At 25.8% G+C, this 24,979-nt stretch overlaps 1 protein-coding gene and 1 long non-coding RNA gene across 4 annotated transcripts; one reads left to right on the forward strand and one right to left on the reverse strand.

Moving 5' to 3' along the window:
* Positions 1-18,483: 18,483 nt before the first annotated feature.
* LOC123301010 lies at positions 18,484-21,105 on the forward strand. The gene is made up of 4 exons (XR_006535423.1): positions 18,484-18,569; positions 19,523-19,578; positions 19,938-19,997; positions 20,970-21,105. It is a non-coding gene; the product is annotated as an uncharacterized LOC123301010 (long non-coding RNA).
* Positions 21,106-21,306: 201 nt separating this feature from the next.
* LOC123301022 lies at positions 21,307-23,780 on the reverse strand. 3 transcript variants are annotated; one of them, XM_044883748.1, is made up of 2 exons: positions 23,669-23,701; positions 21,307-21,586 (listed from the first exon to the last, which is right to left on the reverse strand). In XM_044883748.1, exons 1-2 carry the CDS (start codon positions 23,687-23,689, stop codon positions 21,326-21,328), a joined length of 282 nt encoding a protein of 93 aa, XP_044739683.1. In that variant the 5' UTR covers positions 23,690-23,701; the 3' UTR covers positions 21,307-21,325. The 3 variants fall into 3 exon arrangements, with proteins under 3 accessions (XP_044739683.1, XP_044739682.1, XP_044739681.1); XM_044883747.1 differs by lacking the exon at positions 23,669-23,701 and adding an exon at positions 21,787-21,912; XM_044883746.1 differs by lacking the exon at positions 21,307-21,586 and adding an exon at positions 22,792-23,163 and having other exon boundaries at positions 23,669-23,780.
* Positions 23,781-24,979: the final 1,199 nt, after the last annotated feature.

The raw sequence follows: 24,979 nt of genomic DNA on the forward strand, positions 1-24,979 counted from the left end.
GATACGTAGTTTCTCCGATATCATCAAAAATTTCACAGAAATAGCGATTTTCTCCGAAACGGCCAATCCGTTCATCAAATGAATACGATTTTTGAATTTTTTGGGTCAAAATTACCTTATAAACTGCGTTTTATCGAAATCGGAGACAAGAAATTTTTTCCGATTTTTTGAAATTTTTCTAAGGGGTACCCCTTAAAAAAAATCGAAAAATTCGAAAAAAATTGGTTGTCTCCGATTTCGATAAAAGTCAGTAAAAACCGCACATATAATTGACCTAAATTTTATGAAATAAAATGTTTTTATCTTCACAAATGTCGAAATAATTTTTTTTTGAAATTTGAAAATAATATTGATTTTATTTACATTTTTAATAATTATTAAATATTTGCAATGAATTTTATTTCAAAATAAATCAATAAATAATAAAACAAACATAATATGAAACATTTTTCATATACGTCAAATTTCTTTTGTGCTAAATTTCATCAGGGTCCTCGTTTTTAAAAAAAAATTTAGAAAACCTTAAGGCGGTTGGGGCAATAAAGTTTCAAGAATGGTGGTAAGACAAGAAACCAAGTTAATAAAAGGGTGAAACATCCATTAATCTGAGTGAAGTGTTTATTTTGATTTTTGTAGATTTTATTGAATAAACTATATCTAAATAAATTCATTTTAAACATGTTGGTCTATAATTACAACTAAAGCAGTTTATAGTCCAATCAATTTAAAACGATGCATATATGAATATAAAAAAAGTAAAATAATTGTTATACATGATTAAGTTTTTAATGACTATATCTCGTACAATAAAAAAACTGATAATTTAAAACATCAATGACTAATTACTTGAGGGTTTTTCTACAAAAAAAAATTTTTTATGGCAGCTGTGTCTCTAGCCTAGCCAAGGAGCACTTTACGCTTGGGAGGTGTGTGTTCTGTCTGTTCAACTATGCAATAAATAAAATGAGATTGTGTATATAGATAGATACATAATTTTTTTGTCCCTCTAAAGTTGTACTAAGAAATGTATGTTATATGATTTTTAAATCGAACGATGTAAGAATTATAAATTATTGCATCAGAAAATAGAAATTTGAGTATATACAATAAATTACATGTTCTTTTTATATTCAAGTGCATAAACTATTTAACATTGAGTGTAACGTAAAGAGGAATGGCCTTATTACATTGTTATGGCATTATCTTTTTCCAGGTGAATTTAGTGTATTACACCGATACAAAAAAGAACAAGATATAGTAAAACTGTTTTAACAATAATTAAAATGCTTAGTTATCAAATAGAAGGTTTATTTACTTTTTTTAATCACTCGTTAAAGTTAAATAAATAGAATTCTTGTAATTGGATTTTCTTGTGTAAGCCATTTTATAAATTTCTTACGCCATTTTGTTATGATAAAAAGCTCATGATAGAAAGCATAGTATTTAACACGAAAATTTATCATACCTTTACGTTTCGACGTAAAAACAATTAAATTATTATTAGAATTCCTTCGACGAAACATTATTAGCCAACTTAAGGACGCACCCAAAAAATCGTTTTCTTAGGATTATCTTTAAATTGTGTATTAAACAGGTAAATTTTCTAATAGCTCCTAAAAAGAAAATTATAGCAAGTGGCACTCGTTTTTCCATAAAATACATTTAAAGTGATGAAATGGAATGCATTTTGTGTTATTTCTTCTAAAAGTGATTTTCTCTAAATCTTTAGGCATCAATATTTCAAAAACTATGGTATATATCGAAAAATTTTCGTCTACTTTCCCAATTTCTAACAGAATACACAATTTGAAACTTAAGTCTCAAATATTTTCATACACTCATATTTTTTGGAACTTCCTTAAAAGTAAAAAATAAAAAATAACAAGCCTTAAATTGTTATTTTTCGAAGTAAATGTGATTGGGAATTATCAGAGTCGAACAAAATTTAAGTCTATTAATAATTTCTCGGTTTGTTTCAGAAACATGGATGTATTGATCATCTGGCGAAGTCGAACAACATAAATTTTACTGTAATTTATCAAATGAATGCTGTAATTCACTGAATCAGAAAATTAATTAAATATCTAAGGGTCGTATTTAACTCGTTTTTTTATGCACTTTTTTCAATTACTGTAAAAAAATTAATACAATTCATGTAATTAGATTTTTGTGTAAAAACGTTTAACCATTTCTTATCCCATTTTTTTTTCTTAAGATTTTAAATTTTTACCGTATTTTTTGAAGGTATTTTGCCTTATGAAAGTAATTGATTACATTGCATCAGAAACAATAATAAAAAGTGGTAATTTTTTTCAGAAAAATTGAATTCGTTGTAATAGTTTTACCGTGTATTTGTCCGGTTAATTCCCTTTGTCAAACCACTTAATGCATGATGCATGAAAATACTTGGAAATAACTTTGTGCGTGTACTAAATAAAGAAAAATCTGTGCAGGAAATTTTGGGGTCAAAAATTTTTCAATTAAAACTTAAATCATCATAAATCAATTGATCCTTATTTTTAAAATTCCTTTGATAACCTTCTTAATTGAATTTTATGATTCAGTGCTTCTATTTGTAGTTTTTGACCGGATACTAAAACCTTTGGCATCTTTGGGAAATCTATATAGTTCAATATAATTTTTTAAGAGCTCTTTGGAAAGCTACAAAAAATATGAGTTTTGACTCCAGTCTTAAAATTTTAAAAATTTAACCAAGGAATTTTAAAATTTATAAACCAGTTAATTCTGTGTAAGAATTATGAAGTTAGAATATTAAACGATCATATTATATTTTATAGATGAAGGCCTAGTATATCTTTTTGCGCATTAAATTGCATAAAAAAAAAAAGAAATTCGTGCAATAATTTTTATAACATGCATTTTAAATGTATTTCCTATATAAATCTAATTAGATAAATAATGTTAATTCTTTTAAAAATTGGAATTATTATAATTTATTTCAGATATATCTGATAAATTTTTTTTTTCTACGATTTCCTTTGAAGAAAAATGATATTGACCAATAATAATTTTTTAATAAGAATCGTAATTAAATATTAAATTAATAACCTTGTCTTATTTAAATATTCCCAGTTTATTTAATATAACTAATTTATTATATATTTATTTATTTAATTATTATAAAAAATTTAAAAAAATACAATGGCTTCAATATTTTTTTAAAAATAATTTGTCACATTTATGCAAAAAAGTTAATTAATTAGATGTATCAAAAAAAATCTCAATAAATTTAATTTACTTTTTTTAATTGAAGCCACTATAGTTTGTAATCAAATACAGTGGCTTTCATGAAATATTTACAAATAAAATTAACGCCAGTGTTTAATAATTTTGTGTTTTTTTTGTGAATTTTATGAATTTTATTTGAATCTTTTTTGTAGCCACTGTAAAGTTATGTGTGACATGTCCCGATTGGAAATAAGGACGTATACATGTAATTTTTGGAAAAAATTGCATCAGAAAATTACATACAATTACAATTATTTATATAAATTTTTCACTAAAAGTCAATTATATTTTATGTTTATACATGAGAATTGAATGTAGTAAAAAAAAAGTTACTATAAAAACTTGAATATTAAGATTGATGGCATCGATCGTTTTAATAAATTTTCTATTTTAATATTTAAATTTATTAATAATAAATTTTTATATGATTATAATATTAAATCACATACGACTTCCATTATTGCTGTATCGTCAAGATATTTAAATTAATTATTGTAGTCAAACCTTTCTGGACCGTTCAAAATCGATGGTTTTGTTGATATTTCAACACCGAATTCTAGCATTCATTGGTATTTTTTCCCACCGCTTCCACCAAACTTTTATTTCTTTGCGTATTTTTAAGCTCTATATTATAAGATCAGATTAATAATCTTTGCTGTATCATATCAGAGGCGAATCAATTTTGTGAACTGATAATATTCTTTAAAAATTCAAGAATTGGTCAAAATTTTAAACCACAAAAATTATGAATAATTTATATTTAAAAAAAATTAAATAAATTCTTTTCAATTCAATATAATTGATGTTAATTTTAAATTAATTTAAAAAAAAAAAATCAATCAGTTATAGATTATTGTGTAATAAAAATATTAAAGTATAAAAATTTATTAAAAAAATTTTAATATTAATAATTGTATAATATTATTTTTATTTTTTTTTTTTAAATAAAAAAATATTAGTCTTTATTAAATGATCATGCAAAAAAAATAATTAAAAAAAAAAAAGCATTCTCTTTCAACGTGGAGACGCGGAAAGTCTTTATAAACAGCGCATATTTTTAATAACATATCCGATCCGACTTGAATGCGATCTTCTTATCGAATTTCCTATTCAAGGAAAATGAGTAATTGATATTGTACCGATGATAACATTTTGAAATCTATGAAAACATATCATCCATTTACCGTTTTACCATATAAAATCAATGTTAAATATGCCTAGTTTTGAAGTCATGTGTTAATTTAAATAATCGGGCAATCCTCAACCCCCCCATAAAATTTTTAGAACTGATTTAGACTTAGTCAAGCCTGGTATCCAAAATTTCCCTGGCTTTCGTAAATACTACTAATGTTAGCACTACATTCTCAAGAATTTTTACCATCAAAAACTGTAATCTTTATTTTTTCATTCATATGGTACACTTTTTCATGGAATCACCCATATATTTATAATTTTTAAAGATTAATTTATTATAAATTATGCTTATAAGAGAATTCGCTTAGTTTAAGCAACTTCTGTCTGATGAAATAAATATTTGTTAAAAATTTTGTGCAGCACATAATTATTTTTTATTAAGTGGATAATTTATCAATTATTTTCGCTTCTTTTATAATATTATTTTCTATTATTGAAGGTATACAATTAAAATTAAATTTTATAATTGATAATAATAAAATGTATATCCTTCTATATTAATAAGTTAAGTTCTTATATATGTATTAGTCATTGTCATAAGACTTAAGTTATATAAGAACCGATATGACTGACTGACTATGACTTATCTTTTTTAACTTAATTAAATTCATTCAATTTTTTTAAAATTATAATAATTTTTTTAAATTAAAACTTTGTGAATTATGTATCAAACTAAATTTCTTTAAAAAAAAAAACAAAAATTATATATTCAGAAGGTTGAATTCAGAAGTTTGACTCATCAAACTAATTTAAATATTTAGACCATGATTATTTTGATCTGCTTTTTAGAAAATTCGACGCGAGGTAATATGTTGCAGAAACGAAGCAATGAAGTAGATTTGTAGATCATTTCTACAAAATTTGATAGTCTTTTTCCAATCTGATGCTGGAACTTGTTCAGGTTATCATGCCCTGTGAGTAACTCTACGATGACTCTAATATCAGCTCTGTTTAGTTTTTTTTCTAAACCATCCCTGAACTATAGCGAACAAAACAAACAAAAAAATTTGAAAATCGGTCCAGCCGTTTTTGAGTTTTAGCGAGACTAACGCACAGCAATTTATTTTTATATATACAGATCAATAAAATTGAAAAAAAAAAAACAACTCAACCCACACCCACACCCACACCCACACTTATACTCAACCTAACCCAACCTAACCCAGCCTAACCTAGCCTAACCCAGTCTAACCCAGCCTAACCCAGTCTAACCCAGCCTAACCCAGCCTAACCCAGCCTAACCCAGCCTAACCCAACCTAACCCAACCTAACCCAACCCAACCCAACCCAACCAAAAATTACAAAAATTGTGTTTTTTTGAATTTTTTATGATTTTTTCGATTTTTACAAATTGCAAAAAGTGTAAAAAAAGTTTTTGTTTCCGATTTCGATAAAACTAAGTTTATAAGGTAATTTTGACCCGAAAATTACAAAAATCGTGTTTATTTGACCATTAAATGAGTAATTTTCGAGATATTTTATGAATCTGACTGTAGAGCCAACATTTTCATTCCGTTCAGTCTCTGAAATTATTCCGCATTGAATCTAATTATTCAGAAACTGTCCGTTTCATTTCAATTACGATTCATTACTGTTTCGGACCCAAAAACACCCGAATAACGAGTTTGCACCGATTAGATAACGAATTTAACGAGAACTCCAGGAAACGAAAGAGACACCGTTTACCCTGGCCATCAGGTACCTTGGAGATTAATTTTGACACGATATTCGTATTCTGCGACCACAAAAACCTCGATATCTGTATCAACTAAAGTATCTGTAACACCTCCTAGATTATTAACCATTTGTTCTGTTACACCTGGTATATCCTTTAAGGAATCAAACCAAAGATATCTAGTTAAACTGTATATGATACACAAATAAATTTTATCACTTCTTTAAAAGATTTGTCTCCAAATTTTCTTTCAACCAGAAATAACTTGATAAACAAGTATTTGATTATAAAAATTTATTGTTTTAAAAATATCGTGCCTCTCATAACAACCAACAAAAATAAAAATGCAAATTATATTAAAATTAGAAGCAAAAAAACTGTTTTTTTAGAGGTGTGTTCTTTCATCGTTTATTTCCGTTTTTTAATCCGTCATCTCGACATACCAGTTTGTTGCTAGATCAGAAAATTTACACACAAAAAAAAAACAGTATTACAATAAATCCTGCTGTTTCTAAGTAAGAGTAGGATCTGACATCACAATAATATGTGCTCTAATTTTCCACTCAAACATATAAAAAGATAAAAACGGAAATTTTTTTCATATATAATTTTAGCTTAGCTGGTTTTTTCTTACTACAACAGTGGGTGTGTCCCCGCATAAATTAATTAGATTGGAAATTTAATTATTATTTATTTTATTTATAGATGAAATCGAAGACATAGATCCTTGTGTTGCCGTCATTATTAATTTTGTTAAGAAATCCTTTTGTAAAATGTGAATCATTAAGGATGTATAAGCATGACAACAAAGTTTGATTTCAAGGCTCAAAATTTGTTAATAGGTAGAATTTTACTCAACGAATATGTGGTTAACATTTCAGCCTAGGTATTCATGCAAATTTTTCAGAAAAAATCATAGAAAATCGATGTAAAATACATTGCTCTTATAGAGAAATCTCAAAAAACGACATATTTTGAAAGTTTTTAATAATTTTAACTTGAAACGAATGAAAACAAATTTAAAAAAATCCTTTTAAAAGTAAAGAAAAGAAAAAAACTGTCCCCATCCATATAAGGGATGTAAGAGCAGGCTAGATTTAGGGTTGATTTAATCGAAAGAAAACGCTTTAGCCTAAGGGAAAATGCTTTATCCGAAAGTTCTCAAGGAAAATAGAGGACATTCGTCTGAGTCCATTTTACAAACTCTTTTAGCGCTTCCATCATAATTCTACCTCAAAAATCATGTCAAAAATCTTATTACCGCCCAAGATAACTGCAAAAATTCAACAGAAAAAGACCACAGCTACAAATTTTGAATTAACTTTAATAACTTTATAAATATTTCAAGTTTAATTAGAAAAATTTATACAAAAAATGATATAAAATATTGCAATATTCTAAAATTATGCAAAAAATAGATTTGCTCTTGATAATTGTATTAATACAACAAATTGATTTAATTTTAATCAAATCAAGAAAAATAATAAAATGATTATCATTAAAATTTATTATGATTTGTTTATATTTTTCATTTTCTATACTTTGAACTTTACTTAAGTAATAAGAAAGTTACTTGTAGGCATGTGTTTTAATTTTTTTATTTTTTAGTTTAATAATTAATAATTATACTTATTATTCTAAAATTGCTATCAATATTAATTTTCTGTGGAATATTTTAATTGGGAATTTATTTATGTAAAATTTTAGAAAATTAAATCTTTATTAAGATATTACTAAGATATCTATCTTGTCGTCAACGGGAACTAATAATAGTTTATTTATAACTTTTATTAAGTTTGACCTGAAAACATTGATAATTGTAAATAAAACTTTCAAATCAATTTTCATTCAGTGTCTGAGATCATAATTTTTACGAGGGAAGTTTTTAGTACGATCCAAAAACTAGGATAATACCTGATGTCAGAACATGTCCCCATTAAACTCTGCAAGTTTTGTAAAAAGCTACTTTGTGATTAGTTAATTACAAAACAAGCTATTAGCCATAATGGATCAAAATGGTCCAACTTGTATATAGTTTTCTCGAAATTGGAAGCGAAAAATTTGTCTCAGGAGGTACTTGTTTTGAAAAATCTGTACATAGAGAAATTTTGACTCAAAAAATACAAAAATCGGGTCCATTCAACGATTGGTCAGGTGTTTACTATGACATCACTCAAAATTCTATATATTGTAATGGAATCAAGTTATCCTCTAAAAACAATTTATATGGAAACCAAGTTTACATCAACAAGATTCTAAATTCAATAACCAGTTCGACCATTTATGTCGACAAGCTAACGTCTCCTTCAAATACATAAACATTATGTAACTTTTTTATATACACAAATAAACAATTTAAATATACATCTTCGGTGTTATAAAATGGTTCCGATACCAAATTGACTAAAATTGGAAACGAGGAATCTCCGGTGATGGGAATGATTATGTTTAAGTTCGGAATAAACTTTTATGATGATTAATATTATGGACGAAGATACTAGCAGTTATGTCAAAGGGGGCGATCTGCACTCAACATGTCAACATGTTTTGATTTTTGGATGCTACACAGCTATAGTGTTATTATCCACTGATCGATGTCCCAGCGAATAATACGCATCAACTTACAATCAACATGTATTATTATTTGTTGCTTCAAGGAATTGTACTGCACCATTCTTCTTCAGATTCGAATTCTGCCCGTCCCTTCTTCATCTCAAGGAGGGGGGAATGATGTAATGGAATCAAGTTATCCTCTAAAAACAATTTATATGGAAACCAAGTTTACATCAACAAGATTCTAAATTCAATAACCAGTTCGACCATTTATGTCGACAAGCTAACGTCTCCTTCAAATACATAAACATTATGTAACTTTTTTATATACAATAATAAATAATTTAAATATACATCTTCGGTGTTATAATATAATTTCATATTTTGGATAAATTTTTGGAGTAAAAATGAATACTACACCCAATTACGAATAATTTTATCATCTAAAAAAACATTTCCTTTATTTATTATAAATTTATAATCAATAATAATTAATATAAATAATAAATATTTGAAAATAAACAAATAGAATTTTCTACAAAAATTAATGAATGAAATTATATTATAATAAAATATATAAAAATATTGTAAATATTTTAAAAACAAATTATTAAAAATTAAATAAATATATTAAAAATAAATATTATAAAACATGCGTTTATAATATTTAATAATAATATGTATATTAATTTAATTTAGATATAAGTATTTGTATAAAAGGTCATACGACCAAGACAAGACATGTTAACATATATTTATTTATATTAATCAATAAATTATTGATAATTATTCTTAAAATGTCTTCTTGATAAATAAATAATTTTATTGTATTTGTTATATGTTAATTTTATTAATATTAAAAATATTAAATTAATAAAAAAAGTTTTACTTGGTATAAGTTGTAAAATAAAATGTTATTAATTAAAGTCTTTGTAATTATTTTTTTAAAATAAATTTATAGTAAATATTTTAAATTTTTATTTGATTTATTTATAGTTGTATAGTTGTACATTATTATATTTTATGAATTAAAAACATTCATTCTCTTTAACATTTTTTAGAGCTTGAGAAAGTCAAAATAAATTGACGAAACGTCGAGCAAAATCTTTGAATATGTCTTATTTTTAAACATCCACGAAATGAGACATTTGAATCTATTATAAAACTATTTTAAAGTAAAAAAAGGGTTCATAGGTAAGTAAAAAGGGTAGTTTTTCCAGGCCATCTTATAAATTTTCTAAAATTTCCATCAAGGTTCATCTAAACAGATTCTTTTATTATCTAAACAGTTAAAATATCTTTACATGATACAATCGAATGTACTTAAGTTCATTAAGCTATTTTAAGGTAAAAAAAGGGTTCATAGGTAAGTAAAATGGGTAGATTTTCCAGGCCATCTTATAAATTATCTAAAATTTCCATTAAGGTTCATCTAAACAGATTCTTTTGTTATCTAAACAGTTGAAATATCTTTATATGATACAATCTAATGCACTTAAAAAAAATCGACAAAAACTGAAAGAAAAGTGCATATATAGGTAAAATTTTATCATTTTTCTTGATATTGACCCTAAATTTTCATCAATTTCATCATTTTATATGAAAATAAACCATTTTAAAATATAAAAATTATCTGTCATTTTGACGTTTATTGAATTATACATTATTCCTCTATTTTTATTTTAGCATTAGACAAGGATAACAAATATGAATTTGTAAACTTTTATTTAATATTAAATATTATTTAAGCATGTTTTAAAGTAAAATTTATATTTTAAAATTAATATAATTAATTTTATTAATTTTACATAATTCATTTTACAAGAAATATTTATAATAAATTTATAGTAAATATTTTAAATTTTTATTTGATTTATTTATAGTTTTATATTATTATATTTTATGAATTAAAAAACATTCATTCTCTTAAACATTTTTCAGAGCTTGAGATAGTCAAAATAAATTGACGAAACGTCGAGCAAAATCTTTGAATATGTCTTATTTTTAAACATCCACGTAATTTCCCGCAATTAAAATATTAATCCAAAATAATTAATCAGTAAAGCCTGGAATAATATCCCAGAAAATTTCCTAGAAAGCTTGAAATTATCATTTTTTTTACGTTTCAGTCTAATATTAACGAAATTTTTTGTACATTTGATGTTTATAAATGCCAAATTAGAAATTTCTCAAGTTAATTTTACAAGATATTTTTTCAAAGAGACAATTTCAGGTCCCTATAAATTTGATCTTCTCTTGCCTCGTGTAAAGTCTCAAGAAAAAGGCTTAGTTTATTAGAACCCTGAGAACGCAGATCCAATCTGATGACAGAACATGATGTCCCCATCCAATTCTGCAACTTTTTAAGCTGTATTTAGTTATATCTTCTTAAAGCTGTATCTAGTTTTATCTTCTCTTGCCTCGTGTGAAGTCTCAAGAAAAAGGCTTAGTTTATTTAGATTTGAGCAATGACTGGCTTATTACACTCATTTGACAATTGGGTAAAACCCGACAAACAAAGTTTTCTTTTATGAAAATAATTGAGGTTTAGGGAAGGTCTAGTATAAATCAAGATATTAGCTTTAGCTAAGACCTGAAACAATTGAAAGGATATAAAGCTTCAAAAGTCAAATTATAACATAATTTACAATCAAAATTGAAAAAATATAGTTTACCTGAAATTACTTGATCATATATCATATTTTTTCTGAAACTTCTGATGTAGAAACGGGAAAAGAGGACTCCTCGATTTGTTATTAGAAAAGAAAAGTAAAAAGAGTTTTGTAAATATCTTAATTATTCATGAGATTTGTTTGTTATTAATGTATGGGGATACAAATTTTTATAAAATCATTCTTAATAAACAAACATATTAATTAAATATGCAACAATTTTGTTATGTTATTATTTAATAGTTTATAATTATTTAAACGTTGTTGTAGAAGATTCCATTTTAACAAATATGTTGTTAAGTTAGTTTGTTTGTTTTTAAATCGTATCATAAAAATTATAAGAAACCAGGTGTTTTTGTAAAAATTTATTACATTATTTTTGTTATTTTATTTAAATTTAATACGTCTTATTACCACCTATCTACAACATAGGCTACGTTTTATTTTCAAATTAATTGTGAAATTTTATTCATTAAAATATTTATTTATTTGCAAACATTTCTTGCATATTTTGTGGCGTCATTAAAAATCAATAAAAATCGATTTTGGTTCATCACATCTAAAATTTACCATTAAATTTTAATAAACTATATTTGTAATTCGATTAAGGATTTTTCGACACTGAAAAAATGAAAATTATCCAGAAAATTTGAAATTTTATTAATAAATTAGCCATCCTTATATAGGGACACTCTGGTTGGAACGGTAATGAGAGAGCAGACAAGCTGGCCAAACTGGGAACCACCATGGCTCCCACTCAAGAAAAGCTTGCGAGGATGCCATACCAAGAAGATCTTAACAGATTAAGAGATAATCTGAAAAACCAACAATTAAAGGCATGAACCAGCTACGAGGGAGGGCGAATCGCCAAAAGCCTGTTGGGTGAAGGAAACTCGCTCATTAACAGAGCCGAGGAGATCTTGAAACTAAACACAGCTGATATTAGAGTCATCGTAGAGTTACTCACAGGGCATGATAACCTGAACAAGTTCCAACATCAGATTGGAAAAAGACAATCTCCCGCGTGTGACAGATGCGGAGAAAATTCAGAAGAAACATCGATCCACTTTCTCTGTTACTGCCCGGCGCTCTTACAGCAGCGAAGGAAATGGTTTGATCCGGCCATAGTCGAACCAGAAGAAATTAGGAAACTCAGCGCTAGGCAAATTTTGGATTTCAGTACATCAGTTGGTTATAATAGCCACTGAAAAGCGTAACGGGGACAGAGTACAAGGGTCTATTTGGCTAGGTGCTCTGAACCATTTGATTTTTCTAGAAGATTTGGAAGGCCTCGTAAAAATCAGAACAAATTTGGAGTAGCTGTTGGGGAAAATACATGGAAAAGTATATAGTTTATGACTTCATCGAAAGATTTGCATCAGTAACCACAATCGATAGTCTTCTGTATTCCTGTATCTATACAAGCGCATTAATAAAACTTTCTACATAAATGAGTATTTTTGTTTATTTATTTTCTTCTAGGAATGATCAAATGATTAAAAAATTTATGGAAATTTGCATTGACCTCAAACTCAATTGATATTTTCAAGAAAAACTTTTCATTTGTTTATATTTATTTTTTGCAAAAATATTTATTGTGAATATTTAATTATGTTTATAAAAACAAAAATTTTTCTAAAAAATTTATCACGCAGACTAATTAGTCTTAATACTTCTTAACTCTGAATTTAACCACATTTGAATCCGTAGGATAGTAAATGAACCTTAATTAAATGAAACTTATCATATACGGAACCATAAAGGATTTTAAAAGTCTTCAAATGGCGATTTCCTTATGGAACAATCAATTGTACTGATTCATTTTTGTAAGGAAAATCTCAAAGTCTTTCAACAAAATTGTCTGTAAATACTACCCGTATTCATATACGAGGTGTCTTTCTTAAGTTGGTATAGGCTTGAAACTCAAAAAATAACTTTTGGCGATAAAAATACTTCAAGCGAAAAATATTGGATGTGTAAGCACACATCTTGTCTGCATCGTAAGATCTTACGCAAACATTAAATTTGATCTAGGTTTCCAAGCTCAATGAAAAGCTCACTCTACTCAATACCTGGTAATCGATAGATGACGAGAAAGTTGGGTTGGGTTGGGTTGGGTGAGATGAACACTCTAAATAAAAGACCAATAATATGATTAATCCTTCGAAATACTGCCATTCTGGTTAGATATTGCCCATGCTCATCTAACTGTAAAAATCTACAATGTTTCAGAGATATTCACCGAGATTGTCAGTCAAGTTTCTACCCTTCTTGAAATCTTTGAAAACTTTGGTATATTTTAATGTTTAATACAAAGGTACATGTAATTGTTACACACAAAATCAATTTACATATCGATTGCGCGTATCGAGAACTCTCGATATCGATTGACTTGATATTTTACGGTACCCCATGTAACGATTGGAACCCATGGGAACGATTGATTATTTTTATTCCCCATTTTGTGACAACATTACAAGTTTTGATTATGCAACAACAACAACAAAATGGTAGGTATCCCCGCAGGATTAATTTCACAATTTTTCCCTTTCAAAATTTTATTTTTAGAATCAATTAAAGTAATAATCAGTTTTGTTATGTATGTTTTTTTTATGGACGTCAATAAAAATTTCATTATAATTAGTTATTTAATTTTTTTTTTCTTTTAAACCATCAACATCTCCTCTAAACCATAATATTTTTAGATGATTTAATTTGAACTAAAAGTTGCATCAGCTAAAAAATTTTTCTCAGTCAATTAACTTTTTTCTTAGGTATAAATTGGAAATAAAGTAGAAAAAAAAGCAGAACAATATGTACTTATTATATTCTCGTAAATTATTATATTTCTCTGATTTCCGCTTCAATTTTTACGATAATATATGTTTTATAATAACTTTTTTTTTCCTTTGCCAAGGTTACCAGAAGAATGGAAATTTTGTGGTCTATTACTATTTTTATAGTAATTCAGTTCTGTTTTTTTCTTAAATTAATTCTTTGCAAATTTTTTTCTACATCTTAAGTGACAATAACCTTGGGTTGTATCAATTATTGGGCTAGAATGTTCGAAATCATGTTTGAAAGAAACTCTTCATGTGAGAGAAACCTAGGTCAGATTAAACATGGTTGAGCCCCCCAGACAATGCAATTCTCCGAGCACCTACTCAGCCTTTTGAAGATCATCGCCTCTTTTCAAATAGATTAGGGGATGTAACTTAATTGAGGCCCAGTTTTTGAATTTTAACTTTACTCTTGCTTGACTTAAGGTGTTTCGATAAAAAAAAACAAAAGTATTACAGAAAAAAAGATGAATTTATGTTTATACGCCTTCTGTATAAATATCAAGGCGATTTTCTGTACGAAATTCCTAGAAAAAATTAAAAAATAGCTCTTTTTACATGATGGTACATGAAGAAGTCGTAATAAATGTTGGTTTTTTAGTCATTAAGTTTAAAAATGTTCTGTCATTAAGCTTTTAAAAATGTTCTGTCATTTATATAAAATGCTTTTATCAATATTCCTCATGTTTTAAGCTTTAAAATCATACCAAAATTAAGAACTATGAACATAAAAATGAACAACTTTTTTTGATAAAAACACAAGCTTTAACTTTATTCTTGCTTGACTTAAGGTGTTTCGATAAAAAAAACAAAAGTATTACAAACAAAAAAGATGAATCTTTGTTTAATACGCCTTCTGTTTAAATATCAAGGCGATTTTCTGTACGAAATTCCTAGAAATTAATTAAAAAATAGCTCTTTTTACATGATGGTACATGAAAAAGTCGTAATAAATGTTGGTTTTTTAGTCATTAAGTTTAAAAATGTTCTGTCATTAAGCTTTTAAAAATGTTCTGTCATTTATATAAAATACTTTTATCAATATTCCTCATGTTTTAAGCTTTAAAATCATACCAAAATTAAGCATCACCTCTTTTCAAATAGATTAGGAGATCTAACTGAATTCAGGCCCAGTTTTTGAATTTTAACTTTACTCTTGCTTGACTTAAGGTGTTTCGATAAAAAAAAACAAAAGTATTACAGAAAAAAAGATGAATTTATGTTTATACGCCTTCTGTATAAATATCAAGGCGATTTTCTGTACGAAATTCCTAGAAAAAATTAAAAAATAGCTCTTTTTACATGATGGTACATGAAAAAGTCGTAATAAATGTTGGTTTTTTAGTCATTAAGTTTAAAAATGTTCTGTCATTAAGCTTTTAAAAATGTTCTGTCATTTATATAAAATACTTTTATCAATATTCCTCATGTTTTAAGCTTTAAAATCATACCAAAATTAAGCATCACCTCTTTTCAAATAGATTAGGAGATCTAACTGAATTCAGGCCCAGTTTTTGAATTTTAACTTTATTCTTGCTTGACTTAAGGTGTTTCGATAAAAAAACAAAAAGTATTACGAAAAAAAGATGAATTTTTGTTTAATCCACCTTCTGTTTAAATATCAAGGCGATTTTCTGTACGAAATTACTAGAAATTAATTAAAAAATAGGCCCTTTTTACATGATGGTACATGAAGAAGTCTTAATAAATGTTGGTTTTTAAGTCATTAAGTTTAAAAATATTCTGTTATTAAGCTTTTAAAAATGTTCTGTCATTTATATAAAATGTTTTTAGCAATATTCCTCAAGTTTTAAGCTTTAAAATCATACCAAAATTAAAATCTATGAACATAAAAATGACAAACTTTTTTTGATAAAAACACAAGCTTTAACTTTATTCTTGCTTGACTTAAGGTGTTTTGATAAAAAAACAAAAGTATTACAAACAAAAAAGATGAATCTTTGTTTAATACGCCTTCTGTTTAAATATCAAGGCGATTTTCTGTACGAAATTACTAGAAATTAATTAAAAAATAGGCCCTTTTTACATGATGGTACATGAAGAAGTCTTAATAAATGTTGGTTTTTAAGTCATTAAGTTTAAAAATATTCTGTTATTAAGCTTTTAAAAATGTTCTGTCATTTATATAAAATGTTTTTAGCAATATTCCTCAAGTTTTAAGCTTTAAAATCATACCAAAATTAAGATCTATGAACATAAAAATGACAAACTTTTTTTGATAAAAACACAAGCTTTAACTTTATTCTTGCTTGACTTAAGGTGTTTTGATAAAAAAACAAAAGTATTACAAACAAAAAAGATGAATCTTTGTTTAATACGCCTTCTGTTTAAATATCAAGGCGATTTTCTGTACGAAATTACTAGAAATTAATTAAAAAATAGGCCCTTTTTACATGATGGTACATGAAGAAGTCTTAATAAATGTTGGTTTTTAAGTCATTAAGTTTAAAAATATTCTGTTATTAAGCTTTTAAAAATGTTCTGTCATTTATATAAAATGTTTTTAGCAATATTCCTCAAGTTTTAAGCTTTAAAATCATACCAAAATTAAGATCTATGAACATAAAAATGACAAACTTTTTTTGATAAAAACACAAGCTTTAACTTTATTCTTGCTTGACTTAAGGTGTTTTGATAAAAAAACAAAAGTATTACAAACAAAAAAGATGAATCTTTGTTTAATACGCCTTCTGTTTAAATATCAAGGCGATTTTCTGTACGAAATTACTAGAAATTAATTAAAAAATAGGCCCTTTTTACATGATGGTACATGAAGAAGTCTTAATAAATGTTGGTTTTTAAGTCATTAAGTTTAAAAATATTCTGTTATTAAGCTTTTAAAAATGTTCTGTCATTTATATAAAACGTTTTTATCAATATTCCTCAAGTTTTAAGCTTTAAATCATACCAAAATTAAGAACTATGAACATAAAAATGAAAAGCTTTTTTTGATAAAAACACAAGCTTTGATAGTTAATTTCTCCTAATCCGTACACGAAAATCAATATAAATTTTTCATAAAAGACATATAAAAGAATGATTAATTGATAAAATGGCTAGACAAATATTTGATCATCTTTTTACAATCTTTTATCTTGATTTGAACGCGTGTTCGTTCCATTAATTATTTGCAACAAGAATATTGATAGATGCAATCAATAAATAAGTGCAAAAAATTAATAATTAGGTTAAATACCTAATAAAACGTGTTATATCACCTATTTATAACATGAAATGCCTTAAAACCTTTGTTTTCAAGGCTAAAGTATGTCTTTTTTTAGGTCTATTAATAATCTGAAAATAGCTCATGGGAAATTATTATTACTCGTGATTAGAAATAGTTATCTTAAAAAAAAATATGTAACAACTAACAAGGCTAATTATTTAAGTATCCTGTATATGCTGTGATTTATTCTTTTGCTGTACGAACAAGAAAAAATCCTTCTGAGATAGAAGCAATGAATTGAGACATTTGAATCTATTATAAAACTATTTTAAGGTAAAAAAAGGGTTCATAGGTAAGTAAAATGGGTAGATTTTCCAGGCCATCTTATAAATTTTCTAAAATTTACATCAAGGTTCGTCTAAACAGATTCTTTTGTTATCTAAACAGTTAAAATATGTTTATATAAAACAATCTAATGCGTTTATGTTCATTACATTGAATGGAAAAAAATTCGACAAAAACTGAAAGAAAAGTGCATATATAGGTAAAATTTTATCATTTTTCTCGATATTGACCCTAAATTTTCATCAATTTCATCATTTTATATGAAAATAAAGCATTTTAAAATATAAAAATTATCTGTCATTTTGACATTTATTGAATTATACATTATTCCTCTATTTTTATTTTAGCATTAGACAAGGATAACAAATATGAATTTGTAAACTTTTATTTAATATTAAATATTATTTAAGCATGTTTTAAAGTAAAATTTATATTTTAAAATTAATATAATTAATTTTATTAATTTTACATAATTCATTTTACAAGAAATATTTCAAATTAATCATAATATTTGCATAATTTAATATTAGGAATAATAACTATTTTAAATCTACTGACTCTCTCTTTAATTCGAAGGGCTCAAGATTAAATACCCATAATCCTATTATCCTGACTAAGTAAGCGTCCATTTAGCTGTGAAATGCGGTGCCTAATGGATGTGCTGAAAGTGCTCTCCGCAATTTATTTTTTTTTTTGCGGAAATTCGTAATAATTTATAATTTTTTTTATTTAAAAATTTGTTTAAATAGTTTTTCTATAAAGTGATATATTTTTTATTGAAGTGGGGTAAAAATTTTTGGAAATTTTTTACTTTTAAAAATTCCATATTGTGAACATCAGTAAACTATATACAGGTAAATAAAAAAATTTTTTATTTTTGGTGATTTTATGAAGTTTTTTATATGGAAAGTTTTTTTTTTTTAAACAAATTACCTACAATTAATATTAATTTAGTTTTTTTTAAATTATTAATTATTTTAAATTAAATTTACTTTCCATATGTTCTCATTATCAGATATTCACGGTACACTTTTGCGACATGGTAGCGTGGGTCACTTTTAGAGTCAGTTTAGACATGGTAGTTTTAACTTGTTCGGTTTTGTTCGTTCGATGTTCGTTTTTGTTACACTTTTTGACTGTATTCAGACGTAGTAGTTAGATTTTTTGATTTTTATATCACATATGGTCATTTTGGTGCATCTTATGGTCCCAATTCCGAATTTTTCGATATTAAAAAAATTATTAATCTATTTTTATTTAATTTTAATTATTTTTTTTTAGTATTTAGAAAATACTATTTATATTTTTTAGAAAAAAAAAATTTTTTTTATTTAATTTTAACCATTTTTTCTAGTATTTAGAAAATACTAAAAAATTTGTATCCCCGATTTAAATCAAAATAATTTTTTAAGGCCGGTTTTTTTTTAAATATTTCAACAATTATTATCTCGTGAATTGATATTTTTTAATTTTTTAACATATTTTTGTGGAAAAAAATTTTTTTTATTTAATTTTAACCATTTTTTCTAGTATTTAGAAAATACTAAAAAATTTGTATCCCTGATTTAAATCAAAATAATTTTTTAAGGCCGGTTTTTTTTTAAATTTAAACAATTATTATTTCGTAAATTAATATTTTTTAGAAAAAAAAACTTTTTTTATTTAATTTTAACCATTTTTTCTAGTATTTAGAAAATACTAAACATTTTTATCCTCGATTTAAATCAAAATAATTTTTAAAGCCGGTTTTTTTCAAACGTATTTGCTTTCATACCTTGAAAATTTATATATTTTTTCTTATTTTCAGTGTTTTTTCATCAAAGATCATCGTACAATCAAAGGATCAAAAGAAATTTCTTAAAGGTGGGTGAATTTAAATAAATATTTTTATTTCAGAAAAAGATTAAAAAATCCTTTACATTTTTATCGATATTTTAGAATCTCCCAGTTGAGTTTTTTATAAAAATTTAATTGACCCAAAAATATTAAAAATGATTTTATTAATTTATGATAATTTAAAATAAATATTTTTAAAGATTTATACTTTAATAAAGGATTACAAGCCAAATATTAATTATATAAATTTCAAATCATTAACTGCCTGTTTTTGTAAATAAAATTTATTAATCCCAAATTTTTATTAAGACAAATCAAAATTTTCATTCAATTACTCTCATTATCAGTTTTGTTTGAAAAATATTTTCTATTTTTCTTATTTTCAGTGTTTTTTTTTTTGGATCATCGGATGGATCATCAATGGATCAAAGATGAAGATCACAAAGGTTAGTGACTTTAAAAAAATAATTTATTGAATAAGTATTTTTATTTCAGGAAAGGATTAAATAATCCTTTACATTTATATCGATTTTTTTTTGAATCCCTGTTGAGTTTATATTAAAAATTTAATTGCATTGACCCAAAAATATTAAAAATGATTTTACCTTTTAACTTATGATAATTTTAAATAAACATTTTTAAGGATTTAAACTTTAGTAAGGATTACAAGTCAAATATTCATACTAATTTCAGTTTAAAATGAATTCTCGAATTTTATTAAGAAAAATCAAAATTTTTGAGCTTTAAAACAATTTTAAAAAGTGTAACTTGCTTTTTAGAACTGAAAATGTTGCAGGAATAGTAAAGGAAAATTAAAAATGTCTAAACTGAATGCTCGTTTCCAATTTTTTTTAAATTGTTTAATACAACACTTAATAAAATTCGAGAATACTCAACTTAATTTCGAAAATCAAATTTAAAAAAAGTCTTGATTACCAAAGGTTGTACAATAAATAAATGGTAGGGTAAAACCATGGTTTTCTTATGAAAGCTGTGGAATTAGATCATCATTTCTCACGACCCGTCAAATGTCCGTCAATTTTTCGAGTTTTCAGAAAATGTTTCAGGAATGGTAGAGAAAAATTAAAATTTTCGAAATATATCATATTGAATGCTCATTTCTTATTTTATTTCTTAAATTACACTTAAAGATACCTCGAAAATACCCAAATAATTTAAAAAAAGTAAATTTTACAAAGTCATGTTTACTACAACCAATTAACCTCTTAGGAAAAATCACGCTAGATAAATAATTTGAACGAAAGAGTATAATAAATTCAAAAAATAAGTTTGTTAGACCAAAAATGTTAGTTTTTATAAATGTTCTCCTAATACTCTAGACATATAATTACTAATATTAATTAATTTTAAGAATTTTTAATTTGTTTTCAAAATTTTTATAAAGTTTCTTTGTACAGGGTATAGAGTAGCACGAGTTATGATATCTACAGGAGCGGAATTCTTCACGAGTCGAGCTAGTTAGTTCTGATCGTCAGGATTTTCGTTGTAATTTTGCTGTTAAATTTTTTGCAGCTATTTGGTATAAAAATAAAAAAAAATTAGAATAGTTTTATTAATTTAAGGAAAAAAATTAGAATAGTTTTATTAATTTAAGGAAAAAAATTAGAATAGTTTTTTAATTTAAGAAAAAAAAATTTGTTTATGTTTAAAAAAAATTAGTAAAACAATAAATATTTTAATATAGTGTATTTAAAAATTTTTTCTAAAATAATCCATCAAACTTAAAATGCCATCCAAATTATGTTTTCCATTATCATGCTCCAAGTCCTTCTATAACATTTATTATACGTTTCCCAACACTAACTATCAACGTGACTATAGGGGTTAGAACTGGTTCTATGAATTCACTTAATGGTCCTAATGAATGCAGTATTTTCTTAAACATTATCGAGATAATATCTTCGTCGCTTTTTCTCTTTGGTCGTCTATCACCAAATTTAAATTCCATGTTTCTTCTAGCTGGCTCATTTTCTTGAATGGTAGATTGTACTGTTGGAGGGGTTTGTCCATGAATCTGTAAAAAAGTTTCTCGATTACAAAAAAAAACTAAAGTAGAACAAAATCAGTTGAGACATACGAATAGATAAACAGACTGACACGAGAGAGTTTTTCCATCGAACGACAGAATCCTTAGAAACATATTTTCCCCTTTCGACTGCTAGAATTATGTTCGTGAAAGTCGTAGTAAAAAACAAAATAATAAATAAAACTTACTGACGTCACATAGCATATCATAAAAATCACAAAAATTGATGCAAGTCCACTCGTCATGTTCGAAGAATATTTTCTAAAATTTTTAATTTAGATACGAGGTACGCGATTGAACTTAATTCACTTCCGTTTATACTTTGAGCTTTTATACGATTTTGATAAACATTTTAAACGTGAAAAATATTTTATCAATTTTTAAATGATCGTTGCGATTTTGTATTTGGCCTACAACTTTCGGTAATGGTGCATCTGTTAGTACGGTTTCTAGAAAAGATTTGCACCTTATTGATTAATTCGTAGTTTATTATTAATTTCAATATTGATTAATTCCAATAATTTATTAATCTCATTATGGGGCTAATATCTTCAGAAACTTTTATCGGAGCGGATAGATTAAAATGACCCACTTTGTATATTCATCGCAAATCAATTTGAATATTCAAAATTTTCCATTAATTATACTTATAATGAGGCTTATATTTTCGGAAACTTATGCCGGAACATCGTATTTATTTAGCGTTTGACCATTTTTAAGATATATCATTTCTCACGACCCGTCAAATGTTCGAGTTTTTGTAAACAACTTCGAAAAATGCAACCTAATCTTTAAAACTCTAAAAGTTCCAGGAATAGTAAAGGGAAATTAAAATTTTCAAAATAAATAATATCGAATGCTCATTTCTCCTTTTATTTCTTAAACTACACTTAAAGAAACATCGAAATTACCCAAATAGTTTTCAATTTTATCGATTGATGGTAGATTTTTTTTGGATGTTGTAAAATATTTGTTTGGATTGTTAAAAACCCCCGAAGGTACTAGGAAAATGTTAATAGTTCTTCGAATTTGGTTCTTAAACCAATCTTCACTGTTTTAGACAGTTTTCTATAAAATTACAAATATTTTCCGTCTGGTGTTGGGTACAATTTAGGCTTCTAATCGACGGGATTTTCGTTGAAACCTTGCTGACAACGCTTTCGTTTAAAAACCACAAAAAAGCAAAATTTTGTTAGTACAAATATATTAGTGAAACAATAAATATTATATAATGCATATTCCAAAAAAATTTTCTTCAAGAATCCGTCAAATTATGTTTTCTATGATGCGTCAACTCCCATGAATCCAAATAGTATTGGTAGTAGACTTTTCACAAGTCTAATTTTAAGCTTTACTATTGGAGTTAGAAATGGTTCTATGAAAGTACCGATTGGTCCAAAAAATTGAAATATTCTCTTTAGCGCATAAAGAATAATAGTTTCATCTATTGGTTTTCTCTCATTCAAATTTAAATTAGCTTCACCAAGTTGAACATCAATGGTTCTTCTAGAGTCAGTTTCATTAACGGCAGGTTCTACTGTAGAGGAAGCGGTTTGTCCATGAATCTGTACAAAAAATTTGTTGGTTAAAAAAATAGATTTGAGGAATTTTTCGATCAGTTACACCATTAAAGAAAAATATTGGTAAAGTGAAACTTGTATAGAATACAAAATTGTAGAAATTTATTGCAATTTATCTTAAATTTTCGAATCAAAATTTTTAATTGATTAGTCTCATAATGAGGATGCTATCTTCAGAAACTTATATTGAAGCGGATTGATTAAAATGTCCTACTCTGTATATTCATCCCAAAACGATTTTAAGAATCAAAATTTTCAATTGATTAATCTCATAATGAGATTAATATCTTCCGGAACTTATACTGTATATTCATCTCAAATCGATTTGAGAAACAAAATTTTCAATTAATTAATCTCATGATGAGGCTAATATTTTCAGAAACTTATATTGGAGGGCATTTTAATCAACAGCATAGTTTTCTCCTTTCGACTAATATAGAATCAAATTCCGGAAAATGTGTTAAATAATAAAATGATAAATATAACTTACTGACGTCACATAGCATATCATAAAAATCACAAAAATTGATGCAAGTCCACTCGTCATGTTAGAAGAATCTAAAATTTTCTAAAATTTTTAATTTTGATACGAGGTACGCGATTGAACTTAATACACTTCAATCTATGTTTTGAGCTTTTATACAATTTTCATTTCAAACATTTTCAAAGTGTAAATAATTTTATTAATTGACAATTATTTTAAGTGATTGTTACGGTTTTGTGTTTGGAATTACAAGCATTAATATATAATTAATTATTAATACATAATTAATGGTGCATCTGTTAATTAGTCTGGTTTCTGGAGAGACTTGACTTTACACAATTACTCAAATTGAATCCGAGATTGCTAGCTTTATCAATTTTTCATATTTTTCCAACCTATTTACAGTTTTTTTTTTTATTCCTTTCTGTCCTTCAGAAATATAGAAATTTCTCTCGCCACGATAGTAAAGTGTAAGCAACAAAAAATTTATTTTTTCGGACCTTTTATAGATTTTGGGCCTGTTTGTGTACTTTCATAGATTATTTCTCTGCTCTAATATTTATACCCTCACATTTCATTCAATAATCAAGTAAAAATAGCCATGAACACTTTTCGATAGACAAGGTAATCGTAGGAGTGGTTAAAAATCAATAAAATTTCATAAAAAATATGTCTCATATGGTTATCAGATGGGTGAAGGTCAACCTTATATCGTCTCTTGTAATGTTATGTTATACCCAATCCATTTTGTCAATTTTTAAGAGGAATAGAATTGCCTAGGTGTAGCATGCCATTAGCAGCCGAACTATACATAAATTTTTGTAAAATCATTTTTGTGTATTAGGAAAATTAAGTGCGTTGGCCTTTTTTAACAAATCAACTGAAAAGTTTCGTGGGATTATAGATTAATTTTCCAACAGCGACAGTTGAATAATAATTTTTAAATGATCCAAATTACAATTAGCAATTGGTATAAACGTTTTTTATAAATAAAATTATTTTCGGATTCGATTATAATGACGTTGCATTATTTATTATAGCATTAATGGGAAAAATTTTCAAAATATTCTCAAAATTCATGGCAAGGTGAATCGGTTAAAAAACGTTTAGTTTCCTAGGTTATACATCGTCGGTTTTTGGGGTCGTTTCAAATTGTTGCACATTTTTGGTTTAATCTCCCAACCAGCAAAAAAAGGCAAGAAGTTTTGCTTAATTAAACGTTATTGGAAATTATTGTATCAGAATCCCAACCCGTATTTCAGTTTATAGGGTTATAAAAATCAATTTATCTAAAAATAAAACCATTGACATATAATT

The sequence above is a fragment of the Chrysoperla carnea genome, chromosome 5, assembly GCF_905475395.1.
Source record: "Chrysoperla carnea chromosome 5, inChrCarn1.1, whole genome shotgun sequence".
NCBI classification, from domain to species: domain Eukaryota; kingdom Metazoa; phylum Arthropoda; class Insecta; order Neuroptera; family Chrysopidae; genus Chrysoperla; species Chrysoperla carnea.